The sequence below is a fragment of the Candidozyma pseudohaemuli genome (assembly GCF_003013735.1).
Source record: "Candidozyma pseudohaemuli strain B12108 chromosome Unknown scaffold00013, whole genome shotgun sequence".
Taxonomy (NCBI): domain Eukaryota; kingdom Fungi; phylum Ascomycota; class Pichiomycetes; order Serinales; family Metschnikowiaceae; genus Candidozyma; species Candidozyma pseudohaemuli.
Window position 1 is genome coordinate 121,066 of NW_020194447.1, and position 26,444 is coordinate 147,509.

The 26,444-nt window shown below is 48.4% G+C and overlaps 9 protein-coding genes across 9 annotated transcripts; 6 read left to right on the forward strand and 3 right to left on the reverse strand.

Moving 5' to 3' along the window:
• Window positions 1-37: 37 nt before the first annotated feature.
• On the reverse strand, window positions 38-1,339 carry ERF1 (translation termination factor eRF1; the record flags this gene model as incomplete). Its single annotated transcript, XM_024859557.1, has 1 exon — window positions 38-1,339. The coding sequence occupies one exon, from the start codon at window positions 1,337-1,339 to the stop codon at window positions 38-40; it is 1,302 nt and encodes a 433-aa protein (XP_024712226.1).
• A 1,811-nt stretch (window positions 1,340-3,150) lies between these two features.
• Window positions 3,151-4,515, forward strand: LEM3 (Lem3p; the record flags this gene model as incomplete). Its single annotated transcript, XM_024859558.1, has 1 exon — window positions 3,151-4,515. One exon carries the CDS (start codon window positions 3,151-3,153, stop codon window positions 4,513-4,515), a length of 1,365 nt encoding a protein of 454 aa, XP_024712227.1.
• A 479-nt stretch (window positions 4,516-4,994) lies between these two features.
• On the forward strand, window positions 4,995-5,423 carry C7M61_004236 (uncharacterized protein; the record flags this gene model as incomplete). Its single annotated transcript, XM_024859559.1, has 1 exon — window positions 4,995-5,423. The coding sequence occupies one exon, from the start codon at window positions 4,995-4,997 to the stop codon at window positions 5,421-5,423; it is 429 nt and encodes a 142-aa protein (XP_024712228.1).
• Window positions 5,424-6,293: 870 nt separating this feature from the next.
• On the forward strand, window positions 6,294-10,752 carry CDC15 (serine/threonine protein kinase; the record flags this gene model as incomplete). The annotated part of the gene is made up of 2 exons (XM_024859560.1): window positions 6,294-9,428; window positions 9,655-10,752. The coding sequence occupies 2 exons, from the start codon at window positions 6,294-6,296 to the stop codon at window positions 10,750-10,752; spliced, it is 4,233 nt and encodes a 1,410-aa protein (XP_024712229.1).
• Window positions 10,753-10,774: 22 nt separating this feature from the next.
• On the reverse strand, window positions 10,775-13,528 carry C7M61_004238 (uncharacterized protein; the record flags this gene model as incomplete). The annotated part of the gene is made up of 1 exon (XM_024859561.1): window positions 10,775-13,528. One exon carries the CDS (start codon window positions 13,526-13,528, stop codon window positions 10,775-10,777), a length of 2,754 nt encoding a protein of 917 aa, XP_024712230.1.
• Window positions 13,529-13,643: 115 nt separating this feature from the next.
• C7M61_004239 (U4/U6-U5 snRNP complex subunit) lies at window positions 13,644-15,302 on the forward strand (the record flags this gene model as incomplete). The annotated part of the gene is made up of 1 exon (XM_024859562.1): window positions 13,644-15,302. The coding sequence occupies one exon, from the start codon at window positions 13,644-13,646 to the stop codon at window positions 15,300-15,302; it is 1,659 nt and encodes a 552-aa protein (XP_024712231.1).
• A 674-nt stretch (window positions 15,303-15,976) lies between these two features.
• CCC2 (Cu(2+)-transporting P-type ATPase) lies at window positions 15,977-19,438 on the forward strand (the record flags this gene model as incomplete). Its single annotated transcript, XM_024859563.1, has 1 exon — window positions 15,977-19,438. One exon carries the CDS (start codon window positions 15,977-15,979, stop codon window positions 19,436-19,438), a length of 3,462 nt encoding a protein of 1,153 aa, XP_024712232.1.
• A 96-nt stretch (window positions 19,439-19,534) lies between these two features.
• On the forward strand, window positions 19,535-20,437 carry C7M61_004241 (uncharacterized protein; the record flags this gene model as incomplete). Its single annotated transcript, XM_024859564.1, has 1 exon — window positions 19,535-20,437. One exon carries the CDS (start codon window positions 19,535-19,537, stop codon window positions 20,435-20,437), a length of 903 nt encoding a protein of 300 aa, XP_024712233.1.
• A 1,287-nt stretch (window positions 20,438-21,724) lies between these two features.
• Window positions 21,725-26,089, reverse strand: MTR10 (Mtr10p; the record flags this gene model as incomplete). Its single annotated transcript, XM_024859565.1, has 2 exons — window positions 21,725-22,029; window positions 23,254-26,089. The coding sequence occupies 2 exons, from the start codon at window positions 26,087-26,089 to the stop codon at window positions 21,725-21,727; spliced, it is 3,141 nt and encodes a 1,046-aa protein (XP_024712234.1).
• Between the last annotated feature and the right edge of the window lie 355 nt (window positions 26,090-26,444).

Below are 26,444 nucleotides of genomic sequence, written 5' to 3' on the forward strand. Positions count from 1 at the left end.
GAAGCGGGCCTAGGCAGGCCGCGTCTAACCACACCTTTTAAATGAAGTCCTCATCACTGTCGTAGTACTCGTCCTCGTCGGACTCGTCAATCAACTGCTCGAAGTTGAGCTTGTATCTCAAAAGAGCACCAACACCACCGAAACCCTGGACGAACTGGGCACCCTCGGACGAACGGTCGGTGACAAACTCGAGAGTGGCACCGAAGCTCTTGTAGTTTTCAGCCAACCACTCCAAGAACATCTCCTCCTTGACGGTCTCCATCTCGGTACCAGTGGCCTTGTCGAGCAAGTAGGACTTGTCACCCAACTCTGGGTTCACGTGGGCAATCACCTCACGGTCCTCGGAGTCCTTCAAGGTGTATCTGACAATGTTCAAGTTCTCGTAGACAATGACGGTCTCACAAGCACCAGCATCCAAGGCCTTCAAAGTGTCCTCGATACCGTAACAGAACTTACCGGTATCAAGAGAGATCTCCTCGAAGTAGGTGTTCAAAAGCTTCTTCTCCTGGACGAACTTGACGTTGGCCAAGGTCTCGGCAGAAAGCTCAATGGCCTGGTTGAAACCGTTCTCACCACCGTAAGAAACATCGACAATCTTCAACACACGGGCCTGCAATCTGGCGTCGAACAAGTCGGACTTGGACAATTCGTTCTTGAAGTCGGCGGAACCGGCCAAAATCAAACCCTTACAGTTGACCTTGTCGTTTTCAATAAAGTTTTGCACAGCAACCTCGGCGACTTTTCTGACGTAGTTGTGTCTCTTTTCCTCTCTCAAACGGGAGAAACGAACAGCAGACTGACCACCTCTGCCGTGCTTCTTGGGCAAGTCCACAGTAAACTTATGCAAAACCTCACGGTTGTTACCAGAAACAGCACCGAAAAGAGCTCCATTACCGTCCATGATGATGAAACCGAACCGGTCGTCGTCCTGAAGCAACTCGGAAAGCGCCTCCACGTGGAACTTGTTGTCACACAAGTACAAGGACGTGTTAATTGGCTTGAAAGGCTCAAAGTCAATGTTCAACTTCTTTTCCTTACCCTCATCGGTAATGACATCACCACAGTAAAGCACAAGACCGTTTTTGGGGCAGTGCGTGTACAACTTCAATTTCTGCTGGGTGGAAGTGATGGCGGAAAGAACGGAAAGACGGTTGACTCTCGACTTGATGTTGGAGGCGGTACCGTATTCTTCAGTCAACTTCTTCTGGGTCAAGGAGATCTGGGATCCTGGCGGGATGATCAACGAGATCATGGAGGTACCGTTACCACGGGCAAGCTCGAGGGACTTGATCAACTTCTTGATCTTCCAGATTTCGATGTTTTTCTCTGCGCCGTCCATTGGAAAGAGTGGTTTTGGTGAAAGCTGAAGCAACCGCTAAAAAATTTGAACATACTGCACGCGCGAAGACACTGGTGTTTTACCACCGATGATTTGGCCAGTGGGTGAATCCCCATGGATAATTAGTCGAGATTTGTGTATATTTAGAAAGAATAGTATTGATGACATTGGTCTTTTTCTTTTTGTTTCTGTTGTGGGGAATGGCAGGGAAAGGGTGGGGTGGTGTTTCGTTGAGGACAGACTGGAGAAAGTGAAAAATTTCCAAAAGTGGGGGTTCCAACAAATGGATGAGGTTTTTTGAAATTTCAAGATTCTGTGACGCCGGGGTCATATAAATCGTCTTTTTGGGTTCGAAAAACGCCCGGTGTGGGCGGTTGTTGGGAGTTGAATGAGAAGACCGATTTCGCAGCCATTCCAAATTGGAGACACGGGCTCATGAAGGTTTGAAACGCCACGAGAAAAAGTCGTTTTTTATAGAATTTTCTTGAATTGGATTGCTTCTTTGCTTGTGTTGATGGGAAATCATTGCTTTTTCGAGGTCATGGAATGACTAGTTGTGAATTAGGCACAGGGTAGACACAGGGTCGACGGACTCGTATTTCTCTTAGAATAGTGATACAGACTGATTGAATAGACAAGTCGTGACTTTCCAATACTTCAACAGACTCAACGTTTCATTCAAATACATGTTTGGAGCTCTTTTGATAAGACTTTTCGGTTCTGATTCGTTCTTTGTAGTTTTTCAAGTTGTTTCTAGTTTTGCTCACTCAATGCTACTACAGCTCCATGATGTGAACTATATTCATCACGATTCCACGTGCACCAGGGCCAACAACAACAGAAACGATAACATCTATGTTTCATGAATTAAAGAACAAGAAAGTGTATTGTTATTGGATATTTTCATTACGTCGTACCATCAAAGAAACACCCTCGTCATGATCTGAATCCACAGAACGAGCCCACGGAGGCTTCATCTTTCAGAAAGTAGGTCAATTGATTGTGGAGATTAGTAACCATAGAGCCCAGCATTATGAAGTGTAGTCCGTGATAGCACTTACATCAAGCGAGATTGTACTACAGATCATGATTCTACCTGTGACACCAAGAGAACACCGACGCCAGGACTCAAGGCTACTTAGCACCAATTAAGATTAATTATCAAGAAATGAATGAGCCTCTCATTCGTTATGGTAAAGTTTTCCTCTTACTGTGTTCTTCACCTCTAGTTCCTCAGGTCCTCAATCTACGAGCTTAGATCAACCAAACCTCCCCCTCAAACCCCCTACACCCCCCAGAATTTCTCAAAACCGCCAAATCACTTTATCTCCACCACCTCCATCCAGCAATTCTAACCACACGATGTTTCTCCCCACGCCGGGTTCGGAGCCACGAGATCTCCTCACCAATAGCTAACCCACCCACTGAGAGCCAGGAAGCCGAAAAGTCAGGAAATCCCGTTTTGCCAATCTAACTATTAATGAAACATTAATGAAACGCAAGAAATCGAATTTCCGACCCCTCAGACGATATTTGTCAATATTGACCCCGTTGACCTACTCCCGGTTATGTTCCTGAGTGCGGGTCCACGGCTTAGCACAATTGCCGAATGAACCGTAGCACCGACAACAAAGAGCCAGGGGGACCCCACAAAAAAAAAAATTCCCCTTCTTCACAACCACTCTTCTTCTTCGATTCTTCTTCAACTCTTTAAAGAACAAAAAAATAATCATCAACCTCCCCCACCCCGCCGGCATATCAACCACCGCAGTGATCTCAGTCTCATCAACTTTCACCTACTCCTCTTTTCCATGAGCGTCAAGGATTCCAGCAACGACGTGCTGGCACCCGAAATGCGGGGTCTGCTGGCGTCCGGCTCGCCGTTCGACGACCAGTCCGAGCCGGGCTACGATCAAAGAGACGATTTGGAGACAGAGTCCGACTCAGACTCGGATTATGCCATCGAGCCCAAGAAGGAAAAGCTGAGGCGGCCCAACGACAACGCGTTTCAGCAGCAGCGGCTCAAGGCGCTTAATCCGGTGATCACCGCGTACTGGCTTATTCCGATTCTTTTGGGGCTTGGTGTGTTTCTCCTTCCCTTGGGAGGTGCCATGTGGTTGGCCTCCCACAGAGTACAGGACTTCACCATCGACTACAGCCAGTGTGAGAACTTGGCCTCGGCAGACTACTGGCTGCCTATCCCAGACCAGTATACCAACTACAACTTGGACTATGCCCATGTTCCACAAGCACAGTGGAAGTTGGACACCAACGAGAGCCAGCCTTTTGAGGACGAGAGACGGGTGTGCAAGATCCAGTTCCACGTTCCCCACACGTTGAAGAGCCCGCTTTACTTTTTTTATCGTTTGGAGAACTTCTCGCAGAACCACAGACGTTATGCCAAGTCGTTTTCTGAGGACCAGATCGAGGGCACAGCAGCCTCCTTGGCGTCCATCAAGGACGGCGTGGGAGAGAACTGTGAGCCGCTTTCTCAGGACGCCAGCGGCAAGAAGTTGTACCCCTGTGGGCTTGTAGCGAACTCCTTGTTCAACGACACCTTCACGCCCACCTTCACCGGCGTCAACGGCACCAGCGACGACTATGTGTGGTCCAGAAACGGGATTGCCTGGGCCACCAACGACGGCCGGTTCAAAAAAACCAAGTACGACCCGAGCGAGATTGCTCCTCCTCCAAACTGGTACAAGATGTTCCCCGAGGGCTACAACTCCACCAACGTGCCCGACATCTCGAAGTGGGAGGACTTCCAGAACTGGATGTTTACATCGGCGCTCCAGAAGTTCAACAAGCTCTACATGCGGAACGACAACGAGGCGCTCCCGGAGGGTGTCTACGAAGTGAGCGTCGGGTTGCATTTCCCCGTGTTGCCCTACGACGGCAAGAAGAAGATCTTCATTTCGCAGCGGTCTGTGCTTGGAGGCAAGAACTATTTCTTGGGCTACTCGTGGATTGCCGGCGGCGCCTGCTGCATGGTGGTGGGACTTCTCGTGCTTGTGGTGAATATTGTGAAGCCACGGAAGCCGGGAGACGAGAGGTTGCTCAGTTGGAACCGGGAGAAGCTCGAGGCTGATGAGAAGGAAGCGGCCGAAGCCAACAGGAAGGAGGCTGGAGAAGCGGAGGGAGAACGCAGCACAGCCCAGAGTGAAACCCGTGCGTGATTTTGAAAATAAACGATCTAACGACCTAAACGACAAAGGAAGAATGGCACCACTGGGGGGCATGTGAACTCGTGGTCCGATCTTTGCTGTAGAAGAGGTGTGGATTTGCGCTTGTAAGAAGGCCGTTGCACGTTGGTGTGGATCCGATAACAATAATAGCCCGTCCTCGACGCACAAAGCCAAAAAGCCGCAGCCACCTGTCAAAATAAAATTCCCCCCTCTCTCCCAAACAAGCCACAACGGCTCTCTCAATAATGTCGTGTCGATCAATGCACGGCTGGACCTCTCGCCTAAGCCCAGGAGGCAGTCTCGCCCGGTCCCTCCCCCTGCCGTATATACTACCCACAGCCTCAGCGGAAAAACTATGCTGCATGAGGTCGCAGGGCTAAACCAAGGCACAGTTGAAAGCGCAATGGCTTATAAGATCGAGGGTCGCCTGGACTGGTGAAAAAGAAGCCATTTTCTTCTTCCCTTCCACCATGTCCTGGGGTGAGCCGTTGGTGCACCTAGACGAAAACGTGTCGGTGCTCTTCATCATCAGCACCCTGGTGCTTCTGGCTGGCGACAAGAAGTACCTGTTTGTGGTTTCGCCAGACGACTCGGTGGAGACGACGCTCTCGAGTCTTTTCAAGATCTGTTCACAGCGGGCCCACGAGCCTTTGGAATACGGCAATATCGACCATCTCCAGCTACCGAATGGAAGAAAACTACGGCCTCTGCAGTTTGGGCATCCGATTCTGGCCTTTATTGGCCAGGACGACCGGATCTTGGTGAAGATGCGGTTTTCATGGCAGCGGGAGTTGGCTGACGGCATGGCGTACTTTGTGGTTTTCTTTGTATTGGCTGCTTTGGTGTTGTTTGTGGTTTTACAGCTTGCCCTGATCGCCCGTAGTCTACGGACGGCCTAAGCGAAGCAGCAGAGTTGTGAAACCACTTGATCAAGGGATCCCTATTGCATAGCCTACGGGCGCACCTGATGGTGCTGGAATCGCCCCACGGGGCTGGGTTATACGAATACGAACACGACGGATATTTGGATATGTCATTTGATGGTCGCTTGTAGGTCATTTGAAGGTGTGACTTTGTAGGTGTAGATGGAAAAGCAATTCCAGCATGGTTTTGTGCTTCAAGTGGAGCTTCTTATGCTGTATTGCGCTGGTGTGCATTTGAGAGAGTAGGGTGTGGTGATGATTTTGATGAATGGGTGTTTTTCAGGTGGAGGCGGTTTGGCGAGATGTTTTCGATTGGGAAGGTGGGGTGGAAAGGACAATGGGATCGGGATTGTAGCGAGATTGTGGTGTTTCCAGGCGGTTTCGGAAATGTGGACTGTGTGTGGTTTTGTGATCCGTGGTGATTGTGTGACTATCTGTAGTAGTTCCCTGAAATCATCAATCACAAGGCAATGAATACAAAAGAAGAAAAAAAAGAAAGAGGGTAGCACTATGAAAAATATTTATCAAGGCAAAGCGTAGTTTATTCAGTGTGGTAGCTTAATTTGTATGCTGAGCTTATTAGTGCTTTTCGCAGCCATTACATACTCTACAATGCTCTAGGTACCCAGGTACATTGACATGTCATTGGCCCTCAAAAGTAGCAAAATCCACCTCCACATCCTTTTCAGCTCATTTTCAAGACAACCATCAAAAAATCCCCTAAATTCTCCAAAACCACTTATTCACACACCGTCCTCATCTCCATCGTCTACCCCAGATGCGCGTTCAGGTAAACAGAAACACCATCACCACTTTCTCAGACACAAAAACACAGCGTGACATGCCATGGCGTCCAAAGCCTCGCTTCTCCGACGCTTCCGTGAGTCCGAGAATGAGGCCGCCGACGAGTTTGCCCTGGATTTCGGCGAGTTGGCCCACATCAATCTCCATCCCAAATCCAGTCTGTCGGAACGGACTTCTGAAAACGACATATCCTCGGGATTTGAGAAGCTGCCAGTGAAGGGAAGGAAACCGCTTTTTCTACACAACTTGCCTGTCGAGTTTGGGCCGTTCGAGAGAACTTCTCCTACAAAAGGCATGGAGCTGATTCCAGAGACTCCAGGTGAAACACAGTTTGATTTCAGCAAACAGCTCAGGCCAAGCGGGCCAATGACGCCGATGGAACAGCAGGATGCTCCCCGAAACCACCACAGAAAAACATCCGTCAAACTATCGCTAACTCCAGCACAACGAATGGGAAAGACCCCAGGCCTACGAACAAGCAACGCGTTGGACAACTTTAAGTTTTACGAGAAGGTAGGCAGAGGAGCCCATGCTGACGTCTACAGAGGACGGAACTTGCGGACCAACCAGGTCGTGGCCATCAAGCAGATTCCGTTGGAGAAGGACCACGACTTGCGTGCGTTGATGGGAGAAATCGACCTTCTCAAGATCTTGAAGCACGAGAACATCGTCAAGTACCATGGATTCGTGAAAACGCTGAACTCCTTGAACGTGTTTTTGGAGTACTGCGCTGGCGGGTCCTTGAGGCAGTTGTACAAGAAACAGGGCCACGGCTTTCTGGATTCCCAGATCGTGCTGTACGTGAGACCCATTCTTCACGGTCTAGGCTACCTCCATGCCCAGGGTGTGGTGCATCGTGACGTGAAGGCTGCCAATGTGCTTTTGACCGAATCTGGCGAGGTGAAGCTCGCCGATTTTGGTGTTGCAACCAAGGTCGCTACGCTGCACAATACGGTCGTGGGAACTCCCAACTGGATGGCTCCAGAAACGGTTCTTGGAGGCGAGGGTATCTGTACGGCGTCGGACGTGTGGTCCTTGGGTGCTACCATTATAGAGCTCTTCACCACTAATCCCCCCTACCACGAGCTCAACCCCATGGCCACATTACATGCCATAGGTACAGACGACCATCCGCCTCTTCCGCCGGGTCTCACACCACTTGCAAAGGATTTTCTACTAGAATGCTTCCAGAAACAGCCAACGCTTCGAATCTCGTCCAAATTGCTCTTGAAGCACCGCTGGATGGAGGATGGCGATACTCAAGGAAGCAAACACGAGGTTTCTGCTCGTCCTTCCCGTGAGACCTTCCATCTGGAGGAAAGTCCCACCCCTTCAAAGGTCAATAGTACTGCTGGCAGTCCGTCCCGGGAAAGGTACACAAGAAATGAGTTACTCAGCAAGTTTACAGAAAACGAGGATGACATGGACTTTTTGAAGGTCGGAAACGCATCTTTAAGCTTGAAGGTCCAGGAGAAGCTACAGGAGGAGTCTTCGAAGGATCCGTCGGAAGAGAATGATCCCTTCTTAGAGTTACTCGTTGAGAATTTCGACACCGACGAGCTTGAAGTCCAGAGTAAAATGGAGCTTCTTTGCCATAAACTCATATCACGAGTGGACAACTGCCATTATGGGCATGAGGATACGGCAAAATCTCTCCTCAAAATCACTGGACGCATGCTTCAGCTTGTCAAGAAATACAGCATTCTGCACGAAACACTCATCAAAAACCATGGTGTCTTGACTCTCCTTGAGCTTCTTGAAAATGCCCCAGAAATGCCCGATCTGAGTCGCCTCTGGTTTCATGTTCTTGCAACTCTCAATCATATTTTCGATGGCAATCTGGCGCAGTTGGAGAATTTCGCTCTTCTAGGCGGTATTCCAATGATGACGCAATTCACAAAGCTTTCATATGGTCTCCAGCCTAGGCTACAAGTTGTCAGATTTATCAAAATCATTCGCAAGTCAGACAAGGCATTGACCATGTTTGTCTCGTCGGGCGGTCTCAGAATATTGTCCCGATTCTTAGAGGAAGATTTTGATCAGACCCCCGACTTTCCACTCGTTTCCATCCATTGCATACACGAGATCCTTTCCAAAGGTATAACTCGTTTCAAATCAGACATGTGCCGTATATTGTCGAAGTACGGGGTTGTGTTCTGGTTCGTGGTTCTTCTCAACAGGCTCACGAAGTACAAGAAGATGCCAGAAAACTTAGTGCCTCAAGAGTACGTTGAGGTGACGATTGACAAAATTCTTGACGTTCTCAAATACTTCGGCCAAGCAGAACCAAGAGTGAGAATTAACATTGTCAGCTCGGATTTGGTGAAGCTCCTCATCAAGGTGTATCCGTCAGTTCATCTCCAGCGCCAGATGGTCATTCTCAAATTCTTTCGGTCAATCAGTTGCATTTCAGAGCTTCTTCGTCTGTTGCATACAGCCGACATTTTGGAGTTCTACGTTTCCGTCTTGAATGACCATCCAGCTTACAGTGCTCACTACAAAGAAGTGCTCAACATTGTATGTCCCTCGCTCTACAATTGTTGCTATTTGAACCATGGCAAAGAGCTCGAGTTGGTGAAGCTCGGTGCAGTTCCCATCTACAAAGAGCTCTCCAAGATCAATCTTCCTTTCCGGCAATTCGTGTTACCCATCTTGTGTGAGTTTGTCTACTGCGACAACTACGTACGCCAGATGCTTTACAAGCATAACATTCTCAACGTCTACCTCAATCTTCTCGTTGATCCATACTGGCATTCGAATGCGATGGACTCCATCCTTCACTGGTCATTGCAGGATACTTCACTCCGTTGGCTAGAGGAACCTCATGCTCGCGAATGTCTCTTGAACGGCTTTATGCTCTCAAAGGTTTCGAACCTCGAGGCTGCGCTTAACAACTACCTCCATCTTGTGGCATCAAGCACTGTGGTGCTCAGATTGATGACTCGTGATTTAATTGTTTCCCAGATCCTTACCAAACTTACAGTCTACAACAGGAACGCAGTCGTCAAATTATCGCTCCTCAGAATCCTTCATTACATCATGTCTAATGCCACCAGGTACGGAGGAATCACCATAACGGCTTCCATACAACCAACTCTCGATGCTGTTACTGCTAAGGAAACTTCTGTGTTGATTCAAGAATTGGTTGCAAAAATCACGGCCCTACTAGAGCAGCTGGTACTGCATGGTAAGGGGGCCTGCGAACCGAGGCCACAAAATGTGGAGAACTGTTGATACTTTCTCCAACTCCTTCATGTCACTTTTCCGAAAAATCCTATACCCGTCTCCCAGGGTATCCCAACTCGATGCATATATTCTCGACAATGAGCTCTTCAGCTTACTCAAACAGCAGCTCTCCGATGTTTTCGCGCTACATAGTAACAAGCCCTGGTCATACAGCCAGAACCCAGAGATCTGGTCTCTAGGCTTGAACTTGCTAATCTTCCGTCTCACGACTTTGAAGTCAGGCTCATCGTATGGTCTCAAATTGCAAAATTTGAAACTCACGAATTCGAGAACAGGCAAGATAATTGGAAGTCAAGCTCGTTATCTCCTCCTAGCAGTCATTATCGGCGACTTCCTCTACAAAAAAGCCGAGTCATACTTGTATTCCGTCGACGAGAATATAAGGCAGTCCAGGGAGACTTTGATTGAAAAAGCAAAGACCTTCTTGATTAAGAACAAATCTCGCATCCTTGGGCGTATCGATGACGGTGTGAAGATTCTCAACTTGATAAACTTCATCTTGTTTCTCGTGCAAGGTAGATTCCCAACCTTGATGCATAGAATCTTGGGCATTTCGCTCACACCAGTTGTTGCTGACTTGTTGAAGTTCAATGGTGACAATGTGAACTTCGAATTCCAGAACCGTCAATTAGTCTGGAATGTTATGACGGAGTTCTTGGTCTTCACCCTCCCATTACTCCAACTCAGAAAATGGCGCAGAATACTTTCAAAGCTTCTTCCATTCAATAAGAACAAGAGCTCAACGCCCCTTGTAACTGCCTCCCCAGTTCAGACAAAATACACCAACCTCCCAAGGTCACAGTGTGCTATTTGCATGGAATTTGCCCAAGCTAGTGGCATCAAAGCAGCATCTACGTACGTGACAAACGCTTGCATTACTAACTGCGGGCATATATTTTGCTATGTGTGTTTGGCAGTTCGTTTCAATGCTATAGAAAATGGCAGCGAGGAGGCTGAAGGTTGTCCAAGGTGTAGAATGAAGCTCACCTCGTTCAGACTTTACGGATCCGAAAGCGCTGATGTTGATGAAGATGCAATTGTTGTTCCCTATGAGGAGAACGAGGAGGATGAACTGGACGACGAGGTTGTCGAGGAGGAGAAGACCGAAAACCAGCGGAATGAAGATAACGAGGATGACATCGGATCTAGCCTGGATGAAGAGTCCAGTGAGGAGGATTTCAGCGATAATGAGGATCTTGCAGAGGAAGTCGACGATTTCGAGGAAGATGACTTCGATGAGGCCATGGATTTTTAAGCATAATACACGATAGCATTAATCAATCTTGAAGTTTTTTCTGAACCAAATCGACGAGTTGTTGGCCGAATTTCTCGAGCATAGCGTCGTTTCTTGTAGAACCCACAGGTCCGCCCAACACACTGATCAAGTCCGTCAATTGCTCGATCAAATTTTCCTTTTCTTCACCTGAAAAGAGCCCTTTTTGTGCATGGGATTTGATGATTGTGATGTACGCAGACGCTCTATCCATGGAATCTGAGCTATTTTGTGGTGCTAGCCGAGGTTGTGGATTTGTGATTGAATCAACAGAAGCTTTTCTGGATGGCAGTACCAGCGACCGTAATGTAGCACTGGGTTTGCTCGTAGTTCTTGTAGGAGACAGTGTTCTGGATGGAGAGGTTCGTTTAGGAGATGGGCTTTTAGCAGGTGAAGCCTGAGTTCCTTTTCGAGCCTCCATTCTCTTTATAGTAGCGTTCGTAAGTCTTGGGGTTGTAGTTGGAGCTGGTGATGGTGAGCTCGGATCGAGGATGATCAGCGATCGTTTTGACGGAGAGCTTTCCCTGTCAAATTTAGGTGTACTTTGCGTACTCAATGGTTTGGATGCTGATGCAACTGGAAGAATCTTCCTTGTCACTTTAGCAAAAAGAGGCAGGTTGTCAGGTTCAACCAAGCTCAGATCAGAATCGTCTTCCTTGAAGCTGGAGTGGTTCGACTCTGCTGCCTCCAGAACATTCCAGATGAAGAGGCACCCATCCAGGCCGATAGAGTACAAAGTAAGATCGGAGCTGACCATTTCAAGAATGGTTTCAGAGTGGCCCCAGGTGACAGCATGCAGCTTCGAGTAATGTGAAGAGTAGAGGCGAATGGAGCGATCATTGGACGAAACAGCGACATAACCATCGATCTGTGCAAAGTTCTCCACACTGAGCGAGTCACCTTTCTCGTTTGTGAGTTTGGTGGAGTATTTGAAGTCAGCGCTTTTTGCATCGTAGACATGGACGGACTTGTCGTTCGTTGCAACATGAAGCTCGTTGTCCAAGATTTCCATGGCTGTAGGAGAATGCTTCAAAGTGAGAACTCTCTTTTGGTACACTTCAATAGGCATCTCGTCACCAGGGAACTCCCTGAAGCCATAGATCGATATGGACCTATCAGCCGAACAAACGTAGAGCGATTCCTCATACACTTTGCAGAAGACGAGGTTTCCCGTATGGTTGGCTATCGTCTGGAGAAGCTCCCACTTATCGTCGTTTTTGTAGAATAATTGAACAGTTCGGTCTCTTGATGTGGTGACGAGTAGTTCCAAAGAGCTTGCCTTAAACCGTATGAGATCATTGATTGAAGAAGAGTGGGCCTTCAATTGCAAGACGTCTTCGCCAGTAGTTGCATCGTTAACAACAAGCTGGCCGTAACGATCTCCAAAGTACGCATATGTGCCGTCATAGTCCACAGCCGTAAGCTCATTTTCAAGCTGATCGGTCTGTGGCAAACGTATAGAGGCTAGCTGGGAGATTCCGTGCCCATTCACCGTTCTGAGGTTGCCACATTTGGAGTATACCAAAAGGTCGCCGTTAGAAGCCCGCTTCATTCCTCCAGCTCGGGTCACTGGGGCAGCGACAAGCGTCTTGATATCTCCCGACAGCGTGTTCAAAACGCAGAGTTCTTTTTTGTTCGTGAGGTAAATTGAGTAGAGCTGGCCGTCGTTTGAAGTTAGGTGAGAGGTCACAACGGGGTAGTCTGGAGCTGTGGCCTTCAATGAAAGGTTGGAGAACATCAAAGCAATCTTTGAAGGCGAGGAGGGCGCCAGTCTGGTGGAGGAATGCTTAAGCTTATCAAAACCAACAAGTCTGGGACTTTCACCATCAAAATAGCTCACTTTCTGGGAACCAGCCTCAGTCTCCAAGCCATAGAACGTAGATGAGCCATTGGGGACCTCCACCGGGACAATACTAAGTCCAGAAAGCGAAAGCACATAGAGAGCACTATGGCAGCCAGATAGAAGTACCTCGTCGCTCGAAAGCGAAACAGCCTGAGTGAAGTCCACCTCTAGATTCAGCCCTAATACGACATTGCGTCCTTTTAAGACAATAGCTCTATTTGAATCGTGAGGCTCGTAGCTCCATACCTTGAGAAAGCGCAAACCAGCCGTAACGATCGTGGTCAGCAGATGCCAGAATACCTTGTTCACAATAGACGAGCACTTGTTCGTCGCTTTAAGCGATACAGACGTGGCGGAGTACTTCCAGATATGTAGAAAGCCGTCGGAGAGCTGTCCCAAAGAGGTAAAGTGCCGTGAATCCGGCAGAAACGCAATACTCTTTACACCAAACGTGTGTTCGTGAATCACAGCGAATGGAACCCCTGAAGAGTTTGCAGCCAAGGAATAAAGAAGAATCCGAGGATGGTATCCTGACTCGCCCACAGCCAAAACACGGCCATTGGGCGAAAGCGCCACACACGAAACAGCCCTGACCCTGTCCTTGAGCTTAGACGGCAGTGCTTCTCCGTCCACCTTGGTGTCTATACGGTCCTTTCCGTACGTGTAGGTGCTTTCGAGGGGGATGTCGAATTTGTCCCTTTTGTCCGTTTCTCTGTCCAACTTGGCCAAATCGTCGCTTTCCACGCCCAGATTGGCCACAAATAGCCGCTGTTTACCCAAGGTGCCGTTTTTTGCATCCACCTCACAAACTATGACACCTCCACTGGCCACATACGCCATTCTCAGCGGCAGAAACGCCACGTGCTGCGGTGCCGTGGCCAGCGTTCCGATGACCTCACAAAACAGGAGTTTCATGGTTTTCCATATGTAATTGAGGAGACAATTGGTGATGTTTGTAAACAGTAGGTGTTGTTCGTGCAGTCCACCCACATAGAATGTATCGCGAATAGCTGGGGTAGATGAGGTAGCCATGGTTGAGGAGATCCTGCTTTCTATAGAGGAAACCAATAGGCTTCGGGCCCAGATCGGGTTGCCTTTGTTGCCTGTGGAGAAGAAAGAAAATTTGAAGAAGGGGGTTTCTGGAAAAGATGAACTTTCCATTGAAGAGACCAACAAGCTCAGGGCATCTCTAGGTCTCAAACCGATTGTTGTGGAGGAGCCCTTGAATGAGCTGAAACCAGAAGAAAGTGTTGATTTGCCCAAGAAGACGACGTCAAATAATCAGTTTAAGGTGGACACCGACCTGAAGTTGTTCTACAATGATGCAGGCTCAGACTGGCTTGAGAACATAGGGAAAGGCAAGAAAGCTGAGAAGACCGCTGAAAAAGAGAATATCGAACAATCTGAGGGAATTGCCGTTGGCCATGCTGCCCTGGCATTATCGGATGTCAAAGACGGCGATGTTTTTACCCTCGAGGACCAGAATGTCTTGGTTGACGAGGAGGAACGCATGGTGAATGAAAAGATAGCCAAGGCCGAGAAACTTCGAAAGACCGAGGCAGAAAAGCGGAAAATTGCCACGTTGAAGTTTGGCGTCAGGTTCGAGGAAGACGAGGAGGATGAGGCTGACGAGCTCGCTCAGGTTTCAGGATCCACGATTCTTCTACCGCAGAAGCAGGATGTTGAGCCCCCGGTGAAGTCAGGAACGACAAAAATGGGAGCTCTTTTTGACGACATTGACGAGCCTAAGCCGGCAGCAGTCAAGTTCAAGAAGAAGTCAAAAAAGAAGAGTCTGTCGAAGAAACGAGAATTGGACAACGACGCGGAGCTCGAAACCCACCAGCCGATGGTAACTGAAGAGTTGAAATTTGAGGCAGACGATGGCGACGATGAAATCCAGAGTGTGCTAGCCAAGAACCGTGAGAAACAGCAGAAGAAAAGAAAACTACTCACTCCAGAGCAGTTGGCGCAGGAAATTCAGCTGCACCAGCGTATAGACTTGACAGAGAAGACAGGCGGTATGGTTTTCGACGGAACCTCAGACTTTTTGAGCAGCATTGGCCAGGCAGTTGAGGACGATTCTAAAGAAGAGGTAAAGAAGGAGGCCGAAAAGGATGTTGAAGAAAAGGTTACCGAGACCCAGGATGAAGCAGTTCCACAGCTGGATGGAAAGGCCGAGCCCGAGGAACAAGAAGCGTCCAGTAAGCCTAAATTCGGCAGCATGGCAGCTACACTCAGCTACCTTCGTGGCAATAACATGGTCAGTGCAGAACTGCAAAGGGAGAAGGAGGCCAGAAAACAACAGGAACAGAGAATCAAGGAGGCAGAGCTCCAGCGAATCGCAATCTCGATTGAAGAGCGTTCAGTCAAACAGGAATTGGAGCTGGATCTGTCGTACAAAAGACTCTCCAAAGAAGAACAAGACAGTACGCTTGACAAGATCCTCAACGAGCGCCTTGTTGCAAAAGGTCTAGTGGAGGTACCCAAAGGACGATACTCCAACTACAATTCGGACCGTCTTTCCAGCTACAACCCCCAAGTAAACCTCAAGTACAAGGACCAAGACGGCAATGAGCTCGACCGGAAGCAGGCTTTCAAGCAGCTCTCGCACAAGTACCACGGAACTGCGCCGAAGCACAAAAAGAAGAAGATGGGAAACAAGTCCGAAGTGGAACATGTTATAAATTGAGCTTAATCCAGCCTGGCCAGGCGCCGTGACGCACAATTATGTGCCTTTCTTGTCATTTCGGGATTGTGCAGATGTCAATGGCACATGGCCATGAGCGACAATTACCGAAGCGAAATTTCAAGAAAATGGGGCATTTTCTAATGCACTAAAGAATACATGTGCTAGAACTCTTCGCTTCTTGCATCAATGCTGCTGCAACGACCCCTTTTTTTCTGGATTTTCCATCTCACGATCTGGACATGAGCCAGGGGAGATGATCGTATTTTGTGGATTTTCGGATGTGCCTCAACTTGACATACTGCCGCAGTGCCGTGCGCCGTTCGTTATACATTAGCAGACACAATTGTGCAGCAGCCGAAGATGGGGTTCCTTTGGATTGGGTGACATTTTATTCACATTTGAGCCAAGATCCAGGAACGTTGAAAAAGCGAGAAATCATCAAATCTTAAAAGAAAAAATTGCATCCACCGTGGGCTTTATCCACCAGATCTGCTGCAAAAGCCCCCCATGCCGAATCGGCAGTTCCATCCTCCCGCCTATAGCGAAGTGCGTACTGCACACAGGCCCCTCGCACAGTATCTTGTGCCATCAATTCTCCTACCTACAGACCCATTTAATACGCCCCAAATTCCACATATTCCTGTGCTACTATTGATTGTGTTTTTTTGTTAACGATGGAGTCTCGCATCAGCGTGGGTGGTATGACGTGCGCTGCGTGTCTGGGCTCGGTCACCGAGGCTTTGGAGGCTGTTCCGGGGGTAGAATCAGTCGCTGTGCTGCTTCTTACTAATGAAGCCAAGGTGCTTCACGGCAGCGATCTTGATGCCAAAACCTTGGTGGATGCTGTCGAGAATTGTGGTTTCGATGCACTGCTTGATTCTTCTACTCCGCTACCGTCCAAGCTGGTCACCACGAAGATCAGCGTTTCCGGAATGACCTGTGGAGCATGCTCCCTGAGTGTCACAGAGGCTTTAGAAGGCCTCCTGGGAGTCGAACTGGCTTCTGTGTCGCTTCTTACCAATACGGCGTCGATAAAACATTCTTCTGCTGTCGGTGCAGAGGAGCTTTTAGGAGCCATCGAGGACTGCGGTTTTGACGCTACTTTAGAGTCCACTGGCGGCGCACCTCCAGTGGTTCCACAGAGCTTGCTTACTAGTAACTTCACCGTCACGGGAATGACGTGTGGTGCGTGCCTGGCTCTGATCACTGAAGCCTTGGAGAGCTTCCCTGAGGTTGTCTCAGCCTCTGTATCTAATGTCACTGACTCGGCTGTGGTGAATCACACACAAGATATCACTGCCGAAAGGCTCAAAAGTGCTATTGAGGATTGCGGATTTGACGCCGTTATCAACTTCACTTCGCTGCTCGAGAAGGAGGAAGAAATCGAGGAGCAGGCCATCCTTCAAATCTACGGCATCGACGAATCCTCCGACACCTCGGCACTTCAGTATAATGTCGAGGCTGTCCTCAATAGTTTGGCCGGTGTCACTGACTTCCTGTTCATCTTCAAGGGCCAAATCGAGGAGTCTACTATGGACCTCGAAAACGATGCGGAAGGTGCCGAACATGCTATAGACGAGCTTCGAGTATCTTACATGGGCAACATGCTCGGGGTCCGTGTGCTTGTGGATGCCCTTAATAATATCGACGACGAGCATCAATTTGTCATTCTCAACTCAATCGACCAATCACTCAACACCCAGTTGAAACTCCTATCTAGAAGCAAAGAGATCAGCTATTGGCGGTCCACCTTTTATTGGTCACTTGTGTTTGGTCTTCCAGTTATCGCCCTCAATGTGACCCAAAGCATGTCCCTCTGGCGCAAACTCATGGTTTTCAACGGCCTCTATGTCGTTTCGGTGATCCAGTTGGCACTCACATCTTTCATTTTGTTCACTTTGGGATCAGTTTTTTTTAAGAAGATGGCCGGTTGCATTCGCCGTAAGGGCAAGAATGCCAATATGGACGTCCTCGTGTGCATGTCGACCCTGATGGCATACAGTTTCTCTGTCTACTCAATTGTCTTGAGTGTTTGGACAGGCCAAACAGAAAAGCCTCCAAAAGTGTTGTTTGAGACAACAGCTATGCTTATCTCATTCATCTCATTCGGCAAATGGATGGAAAACAAAGCCAAGGGAGCCACTTCAACTGCCCTCTCTAGGCTTGTCTCGCTTACTCCAACAGTTTGTTCCATTGTCACCGACTCTTCTGCTTACCTGCTGCTCCTTCTGGAGCGTGATAATGAGAAAGGTGCAAATGAAGAGCTTGCTGACCTCCCTACTAGAGAAATCGGTATCGACCTTTTGCAGACGAACGACATTGCTGTGGTTACTGCTGGTGGCAAGATTCCAGCTGATGGTGTGATTGTGCATGGCTCTACGGAAGTTGACGAGTCCATCATCACCGGTGAGTCCATGCCTGTGCTCAAGAAGAGAGGAGATACTGTCATTGGTGGCTCTATCAACGGCCCCCACTTAATTCATATGAGAGTCACCAGGGCGGGTAAGAACTCACAATTGCATCAGATCATTGACATTGTCAAGGAGTCTCAGGTCAGCAAAGCGCCTGTTCAAAGATATGCGGATTACATTGCTGCTCGTTTCGTTGCCGCTGTGTTGATTCTTTCCAGCATCACATACGCCTTATGGTTCATCCTTTGCTCTTACATCCATGATGACAAGCTTCCCAAGGCTTTCAGGAACGAAGAGAATGGAAAGTATTTCGTTTGCTTAAAACTTGCGATCTCCGTTATTGTTGTGGCATGTCCTTGTGCTTTGGGACTTGCTGCACCAACAGCCGTGATGGTTGGAACAGGTGTCGGAGCATCTCGTGGTGCCCTCATCAAAGGAGGTGATATTTTGGAAAAGGCTAGCGCCATCAACGTTATGCTCTTTGACAAGACCGGAACATTAACGTCTGGCGAAATGACTATTTCCAGCGCAAAACCAATTCTTGATGACCTCAAAATCTCTCCAAGGGATTGGTGGACGTTGGTTGGCTCTGTCGAAAAGAACTCCGAGCATCCTACTGGTAAGGCTATTGCAGCTGGAGCCAAGCAGAAGCTCGGTCTCACTTTTGAAGGTGACACCTTTAGTACCACTATCCAGGGCTTCGAAGTGTTGACCGGTTTAGGAGTGAAGGCCAAAGTTGCTTTAAATAATCAGACGTTTGATGTTGTCATCGGCAACAAGCGCTTGATTGTTCGTGACTTCCCGGAGAGCAGAGAGCACCTTGCCACTGTGTTGGAAAATGATCTCAAAGATTCGATCTCGACATGCGCCCATGTTGTTGTGAATGGCAAGTACGCGGGATACTTGGAGCTTGTTGATACAATTAAAGAAGGCGCTCGGGAGGTCATCGACTACATCAGAGATGTTGAAAATATTCAGGTCGCCATAGTCACCGGTGACAGTGACGAAGTTGCCGTGAGAATAGGATCGCAATTAGGTGTTCCAAAAGGCAATATTTTTAGTGAGGTATCGCCGCTCGAAAAGGACAAGGTTATTGTCGATTTAAGAAAGAAATTCGGAGGCCCAAAAAATATCTCAATTGCCTTTGTCGGCGACGGTATTAATGACGCGCCTGCGTTGGTGCAAGCCGATATTGGTATGGCGATCAGTAGCGGAACAGATATTGCCATTGATTCTGCCGAAATTGTTTTGATGGGTCTGAAGAACTCGCTGCAGAATGACTTGGCCGGTGTCATCACCGCCTTGAAGGTTTCGGAGGCCACGTTCAAGAAAATCAAGCTCAACTTTATTTTTGCTACCATCTACAATTTTGTCATGTTGCCGTTTGCCATGGGATGCTTCCTTCCGTTTAATTTGATGCTCCCACCGGCCGCGGCTGCTGCTGCCATGGCTTGCAGTTCTGTCAGTGTGGTTCTTAACTCGTTGATGCTCCGCAAGTGGAAGCCACCAGTTCTCACCAACTTGGACAAAGACTTCAAGCTCGAGGAAGCGGCGATGGGAGACCAGTTCACCCTCAAGCATTCCTCGCTTGAAGATTTTAATGCGATCAAGCGAGGCAGCTACGGCAAATCGTGGTTCCCACGCGGCATTATTCTGAGATTGAGAAGAAGAATTATTTTGAGGGGCCAAGGCAGCTCGTACGAAATGTTGCCCACGTCTGCCTAGGACGCCGTAGAGCAACTCTCTCTGGAGAGGTATTTAATGACGGGGAAATCCCCCAGCTGTTTCACACAGCATCACTAATAGAAAGCATTACACGACATGAAGTTTACCACCGTTTTCGTCACTTTTATGGCTGCCTCGAGCGTCTCTGCTCTCGCTATTGAAGACTCGTCTTACCTTGTTGCTAGAGCCAATGAGAAGGAAACCAACGCTGCTGCTAAGGAGGTGTTGAAGGCTGTTTCCGATGCTGCTAAGCAAAAAGCCGCTGCTAAAGGCAAGGAGATTGTGGAGAAGAAGAAGGCTGAATTGAAGGCCAAGGCGGAGGCTTCCATCAAGGATTCCAAGGAGATTGCCCACCATATCTTCGAGCAGCTCAAGCACCACTCTTTGTTGAAAATCAAGGAAATCACCGCTCAGCTTTTGGAGCTTATCAAGAAGAAAATCGCCGATGCTGTAGACCTCGGCAAGACCAAGGCCGGTGAGGTTGTGGATAAGAAGAAGGGAGACATCAAGGATGCCGTGGACAAGAAGTTGCACCCAAACAGTACCACCAACGCCCTTGTTGCCAGGGAGTTTGACGACTTCGACTTGGAAGAAAGAGGCCTTCTTGACGACGCCATGACCCACATTTTCGTCATTCTCAAGAGATCTGGTTTGATCAACAGCATCATCAGACAATCCTTGGTTGACGACCAGGTCAGACACGGCGTGGCCAGTATCACTGTGGAGTTGATCGAAGCCGATGTCATTCCATACACCGAGGTGTTGACGGCCATGAAGGACTCTGGCTTGGCTCTTGATGTTATCAAGTACTCGCTTACCGATAGCGAGACCCGTGCTGGTTTGATCCAGCTTATCGTGGAGCTTATTCCTGAGTTGATTCGTTCTGGTGCTTTGAACCCATTCGACTACATTGGTGGTGATGCACTTGCCCAGGCCGTGGAGTCCAGCACTATGGCCGTGGAGTCCAGCACTATTACTGCCGTGCCTACTGCCGCCTAAGTTGTTCTTAATAGATTGTGTTTTAGAGTAGGTGTGTAGGCCTCTTCGGATTGGCCTCTGTAATTTGGTAAAACTGAAAAGGCTCCCTTGAGCTTTTGTATTTGGTAAATCTCAAAAGAGAATTTGGCAAATCCTAAAAGGACCCATTGGCCTCTGTATTTTGTTGAAGCCTAAAAGAGAACCTAGCTTCGGTATCTCGGTAAAGCTAAAAAAGGGACCCTTTGGCAAATCCTAAAAGAAAGCCATTGGCTTCTGTATTTTGGTAAAGCCTAAAAGAGAACCTAGCTTCGGTATCTCGGTAAAGCTAAAAAAGGGACCCTTTGGCAAATCCTAAAAGAAAGCCATTGGCTTCTGTATTTTGGTAAAGCCTAAAAGGAACCCTTTGCCTCGGTATCTCGGTAAAGCTAAAAAGGGAAGCTTAATAGAATTCATGCAATTGACCCGTCGGCTAAATTACCACCCAATCGACACCGAAAACGGATAAATGCCGATCAAACCGCCAAGCTCGCCTTCTCTCACAATGGTAATTTAATCCCATTTTTTTCCACGGCTCTTTTTCACGAAAAATCACTCCATTCCCGCCTCGCCGTCTATTTCAAGAAAAATGCCCTAGACGACACATGAGCCCATTTCCAAGCCCTCGGCTTTGCTTATCAGGATGCAGCTTGGCTTAACCGTGAAAATCTTCGCTGACGAGGTTTAGGTGGATTTGCAACAATGGGCGAATTTTCACCATTTCCCGAAACAGCCCATCTCGACTTCTTATCGTGATATGTGAGAGGGGCTAATTTCGGTGATGTCTAGAATTTGCACCCATGCAAGCAACTCAGTAGACTTTGAAAAAAGTAAAGAAAACTATAGCAACACGGCCAGACCTCGGCCTCGGGTACCACCGTTTTGGCGGATTTGGCTCCTAACAAAGAACAAACGTGCTCTTTTGGGAAACCTTCACAATGGGCGATGGGATACGCCTGCAACAATAGCGATGTGTTTCAGTGGATGAAACAGTCACACATTCCATCGAGATAAACACAACGCTTGCTGAAACATAATGTTCAGTGGTATCACCAGGTGAAACCCTGTCAAGCGTTCTGACTTCTCACTTGTGGTTACAATACCACAATGGGACGTTGGTGCCAAGGCACAGTGCGTAAGTCTTGAAACACAGCCGACTCTATTCTATTGTCTACAAGTAGTTTTTATGATACTCTGTATTAATCATATAATATACACCAAGAACTGAACCTTGCGGCCATGCGCAGTCTAAACAGGGAAATGCTAGACAGCTTACAAAGCCAACAAAGCACCAGCAGCCAAGGCAACGGCACCAGCGGCGAACTGCTTGTTAGCAGCACCCTCGTAGGTGGAGACGTTGGCAACGGTGGATGGGTGGTGAGCTGGGCAGTCAGTGACCTCTGGACCACAGTCGGTGATGGTGACCAAGGTGGAAGAAAGGTCAGTCACGTAGGTGACGTTAGCGGCAGCAGAGACAGCGGAGGCAGCAGCGGCGAAGATGGCGACGGTGGAGAATTGCATAGCGAAAGACGAAGTTGGTTGATTGATGAGGAAAAAAAAAAGTAGATGGGTGGGATCTGGGCCGTCTTATATAGACCGCCGGGCACAGCAAGAATTTTCTTTATCTCTTGTTTTCTTTTTTGCAACCTCCATCGATTATGCATCAAGCCTGCTTTTGACGCCCCAGCCTGCACGTGGCGCTATTCTGCCTGCCGTGCAAACCGACAAAAGGGGAAGGTGCCCTCCCGCTTTGGGTCACGCCCGCAGCCGCCCTGGTTTCTGGCTGCAATCATCTCAAACAGGGTTCCCTTGCTGGCCAATAGAATCCGCCATATTGAACCTGGAACGCCTCAGATGGAAGCAAAAGAAAGAAAACGCTCAAACCCGTGGGCCTCCATCTGTGCGGTCTGGGCTAAGGCAGAGGAGGCTGTATTCCGCCGCTTTCGTTGCAGAGACTAAAAAAGCGGGCGCCAGCCCCGTGAAAAGGCGGTTTATTTTTGGAAACTGGCAACCGGGCTGAATTCTCTGTTGAAACCCACAAGCCGAACAAGCCAGACAAGCCTGGCTGGGCATTCTCTGCCCGTCAAGTGTGGTCGTAAAATGTTGCCAAACCATACCGGCACACACGGCAACCGACGAACACTGAAAGGTTATTTTTCGTGATTGTCCTTTCGCTTGGCTTTGATCCGCCTTGGCCTTGGGAAAAGTGCCCATTTTCTTGGTGCCCTGGTTTACTCAGCCCGGTGTGTACATCTCGGCACTGCCTGTCATATGCTCGTAAGATTTCGTAGCTGCCTCGCTTGCGTACATGCGGCCTGCCAAAAAAAAAAAAGGAAAAGTGCACCAGATGCAGAGATCCACCTTCCGTTATGGAATCTGGGGCGTTCTATAATTAGCGCCCGCCTCAGATAAGCATGTCCCTTGCCCAAAGCCAGATCAATCAGGTGGTTTCAAAAAATCCTTCTTTCTGAAACTCCCAGCCAGTGGTAAACAAAAGCAGCCGAAAGCCTGGGCGCAAAACCCATTGTTCCCAGAAGAAAAACTTTTTCTGTCAAGCCATAAACAAACCCGTGTGCAGGTCTGCCCGAAAGTGGCTGCAAACGGCTGCCAAAATGGGTGTCAAGCAAGCCCAATTTCCCCTGTTTTGACCCCAGCCGTTCCTGAAATCAGCTGGCTTCCATGTGCCTGAAACCCAGCCAGTTTGTGGAGGCTTCTCCAAATCAGCCCCTGGCTGCAAGCAGAAGGCTTGTTGGGCACCAGAAACAATCGATTCCATCAGATCAAAGCTGGCTAAAACGTACTTCTCAGATTCACGTTTTTGCGTGAGTACCAGCTGACAAAATCTCTGACTGCCATCCTGACTCTTCTGTTGTCCTTATTCGGAAGTGCCACGCCGATGGACCCGATCAACTTCTCAATCTCTTTCCCGCTAACATTGGGGAGGCTTTTGGCTGCATTCTGTAGCCAGCCGACCGCTTGCTCTGTGTCGGGCGACACCGTCAAGATCTTGATCACAAGATCGTTAGCGTCGACGTCATTGTAGAATTTGAAAATAAGCCCTTGAAGAACAACTTTGATGAGCTGCTCACCATGGCCTCCGGTAACCAAGAAATGCTTGACAGACTGCTGGATCTGCTTGGGGTCGTCGTCAAAGAACGAGATGGGTGGATAAGGCGATCCCCACGAAACGTAGTCAATGAAGAAATGCACACATGCAATTAGGGGGTTGTACTCTTCACACATGTTGAGGGTGAGGATACCGGCGTGGAGAATCGACTTCATGAGCCCCTCGTTGCTGATTGTCTTGTTGGGGTAGAACATGAGCAATTCCGTCGACATGTTGAAAAAGTCCTCTATAACATCAGGCATCTCCCTGATGGACTCGGGCTTCTGTTCAAGAAGCGTGAAAAATGACGAGCTTTGCTCCAAGCCGAGTTGGTACACTGCTTCTTGGATCTGTGGATTGACTGTCTCGTCGCTGAACTCTCTGAGCATGGCTCCAGAAACATACAAATAGCATCCAAACGTGGTGGTCTGGAAACCCTTGTGTATGGCGTTGGCGATCAGTGGCAACACTGACGAGATGAAAATGCTGCAACTATGCAAAGCGTTCTTGAGGAGCTTCACAAAGCTCTCGCTGACATGAAGAGAAACGCTGAATTTGTCGAGAACAGCCTCGACAACAGGCCAAATAGAGTCCATGAAGAATTTGGCCACGGGGTACTCGTGAACCTCGAAGTTCAGAGCCCTCAACACACGCAAGCAGATGCTAAGAAGCTCCGCTTCGTCGTGCAATGCATTAATGACATTCTCGTCTTGAACAGAGCCCTCAGATGCCAATTGTCTGATTTTCTCCACGGTTGGACCCAAGAACATCTGACATGTTTTGTACTGGTCCTGCTCGGGGATCTTCTTCATGACATGGGCCAAACCAGTCATCAAATCGTAAAGCGCCTTGGTCTGGAGCTCATTGTGAACCTGCTGGTACAACATATAGAGCTGCTCGAGGTAGTTGACAAGATCAGATGCACAGTCCTCGCAGAAGAACATCAAGGCCTGACAAGTAGCATTATAGATGGACTCCTTGTCACTAGCAGATAAGCTGTTGACGAGATCACCCTGGAAGCCTTTGGTGATGTAGTTGAGCTGAGGTTCGAGAAACTCGGGGTTCTTGGATGTCCACTGGGAGTATCTGCCCAAAACCAAAGTGGCAGCGTATCTAAGCTTGGGGTGCTCTGGTAACTGTACGAGCATCTGCATGATAGCAGGTAAAATTGTCTTTTCCTTGAGTGAAACCTCCTTCGCCATTACTCTCATACTGAAGAGCGAGGCCTCAAGGTGCTGCCAATGAGCGTTCTGTTGAGACAAGAGGGTCTGAAGTTGATGGAAGGGAACATTAAGTGCTTTCTGAGGACCAACAACGGCACAGCAGTCCTTCAAGACGTCTCCCATCTCGTACCTGAATTCTTTAAACTTGTCCTCTTGTTCCTTGTCTCCTTCGAAAAGGTTGTCCTCGTTAGTGCCAACGGGGTAAGCAAGATGCTTGATGATGACCTCGATTAATTGCAAGTAAATGTCCAGAAACTCGACTCTGGAGGCCTCGAACTTTGGAAGAGTGATCATCTGCTTGAGCTCGTACCAGAAATAAAATGTGTACTTGACCACGTCCAAGTCTTCCTCGTATTTACAACAGGTGAGCAAGATCTGGACTAATGGCTTGAAATGAGCGGCATTCTTGGCTATCAACACATGCCACAGCTCACCAGCTTCAACGTAAAGCTTAGTGAGACCGTCAACCACGTCGGGGTCATCTAATCTGTCAGGGTGGCTGGTGTAAAACTCGTTGATTTTCAAAATCTGGCCGTACAAGGCATCAACCAAGTTGAAGTTGTCAATGTCTCTGGTTTCACGCAAGATGGAGCAAAGACAGTCCACTGCCTTTTCAAAAGTAGCCTCCTCGGTGATGGAGACAAAAATCAATTGCACAAACAAGTCCACCTGACATATGCTTTCCACTGGACATTCCTTGATCCAGGAATTAAGACAGTCCAAGACAATCGTGCTGGGAGCAGACTTCTGCTCAATGACGTTTTTCAAGAACAACAAAACATTTTCAACGTTGTGAGTAATGAGGTCCGCTGATCTGGTGTTGAACTCCTCGTCGGTCAATGCCGACTTATTCGATTCCGACAATTCCTCAGGCAAAACCTTGAAAAATTCAAGCAATGCAGGCATGTACTCCGGCTTAGACGACAAGTAAGCCGATATTTCACTCATGGCTCCGTTCCACTGTAAGTATTGAAGGGATAAATGAGCCAAAGTAAGGCATAGCTGTGTACGAATAAGACGATCATTATCTCCAGAATATGCAGCCACAAGTTCCAAAATAGAGTCCTTGAGCTGTGGCAACAGGTCCAGAGGTACCTGGCCCAAGTCGTACATGGCCTTTGCTTTTAGCGTCTGTGATGCAAACATCTTATATTCCATGGGCTCATTTGGATTGAGAAGAAGATCATGAGAAACCTGCCAGGCCTCGGCAGATTTTTGGAATTCTTCCAAATGCGACGTTGCCCTTTTCTTGTCCTCCTGGCTCGCGCCCGAGTACATGGCACCTAGTGCCTGTTTGACTGCGTCCATGGTGAAAATTGTGGAGAATCTTTGGTCTGAACAGATCGGTATACTTGGTGATGGTGTGGTGTGTGCACTACTGGACCAGGTCATCTTCGGAAACTGGTCCACATACAGAAGAGGAAGGCGGTGAATGGGATAAATTAAGAAGGGGGAAGGGGCAAGGAGTACTTTGTTGATCTTGTGGCTTTTCAATTGTTTCCTTGTTGGATATGTGTCGTCAGGGGCCAGACAAATTCCGTGAAAAATTGGTGCACAACCAAAATTTTTATAGTATAGGGGATGAAGGGCCATTAAAAAAGCGGTTATGGAGGCTACATGATATATTGAATGGTACTGGAGAACCTTTGACATAGTATTTGGA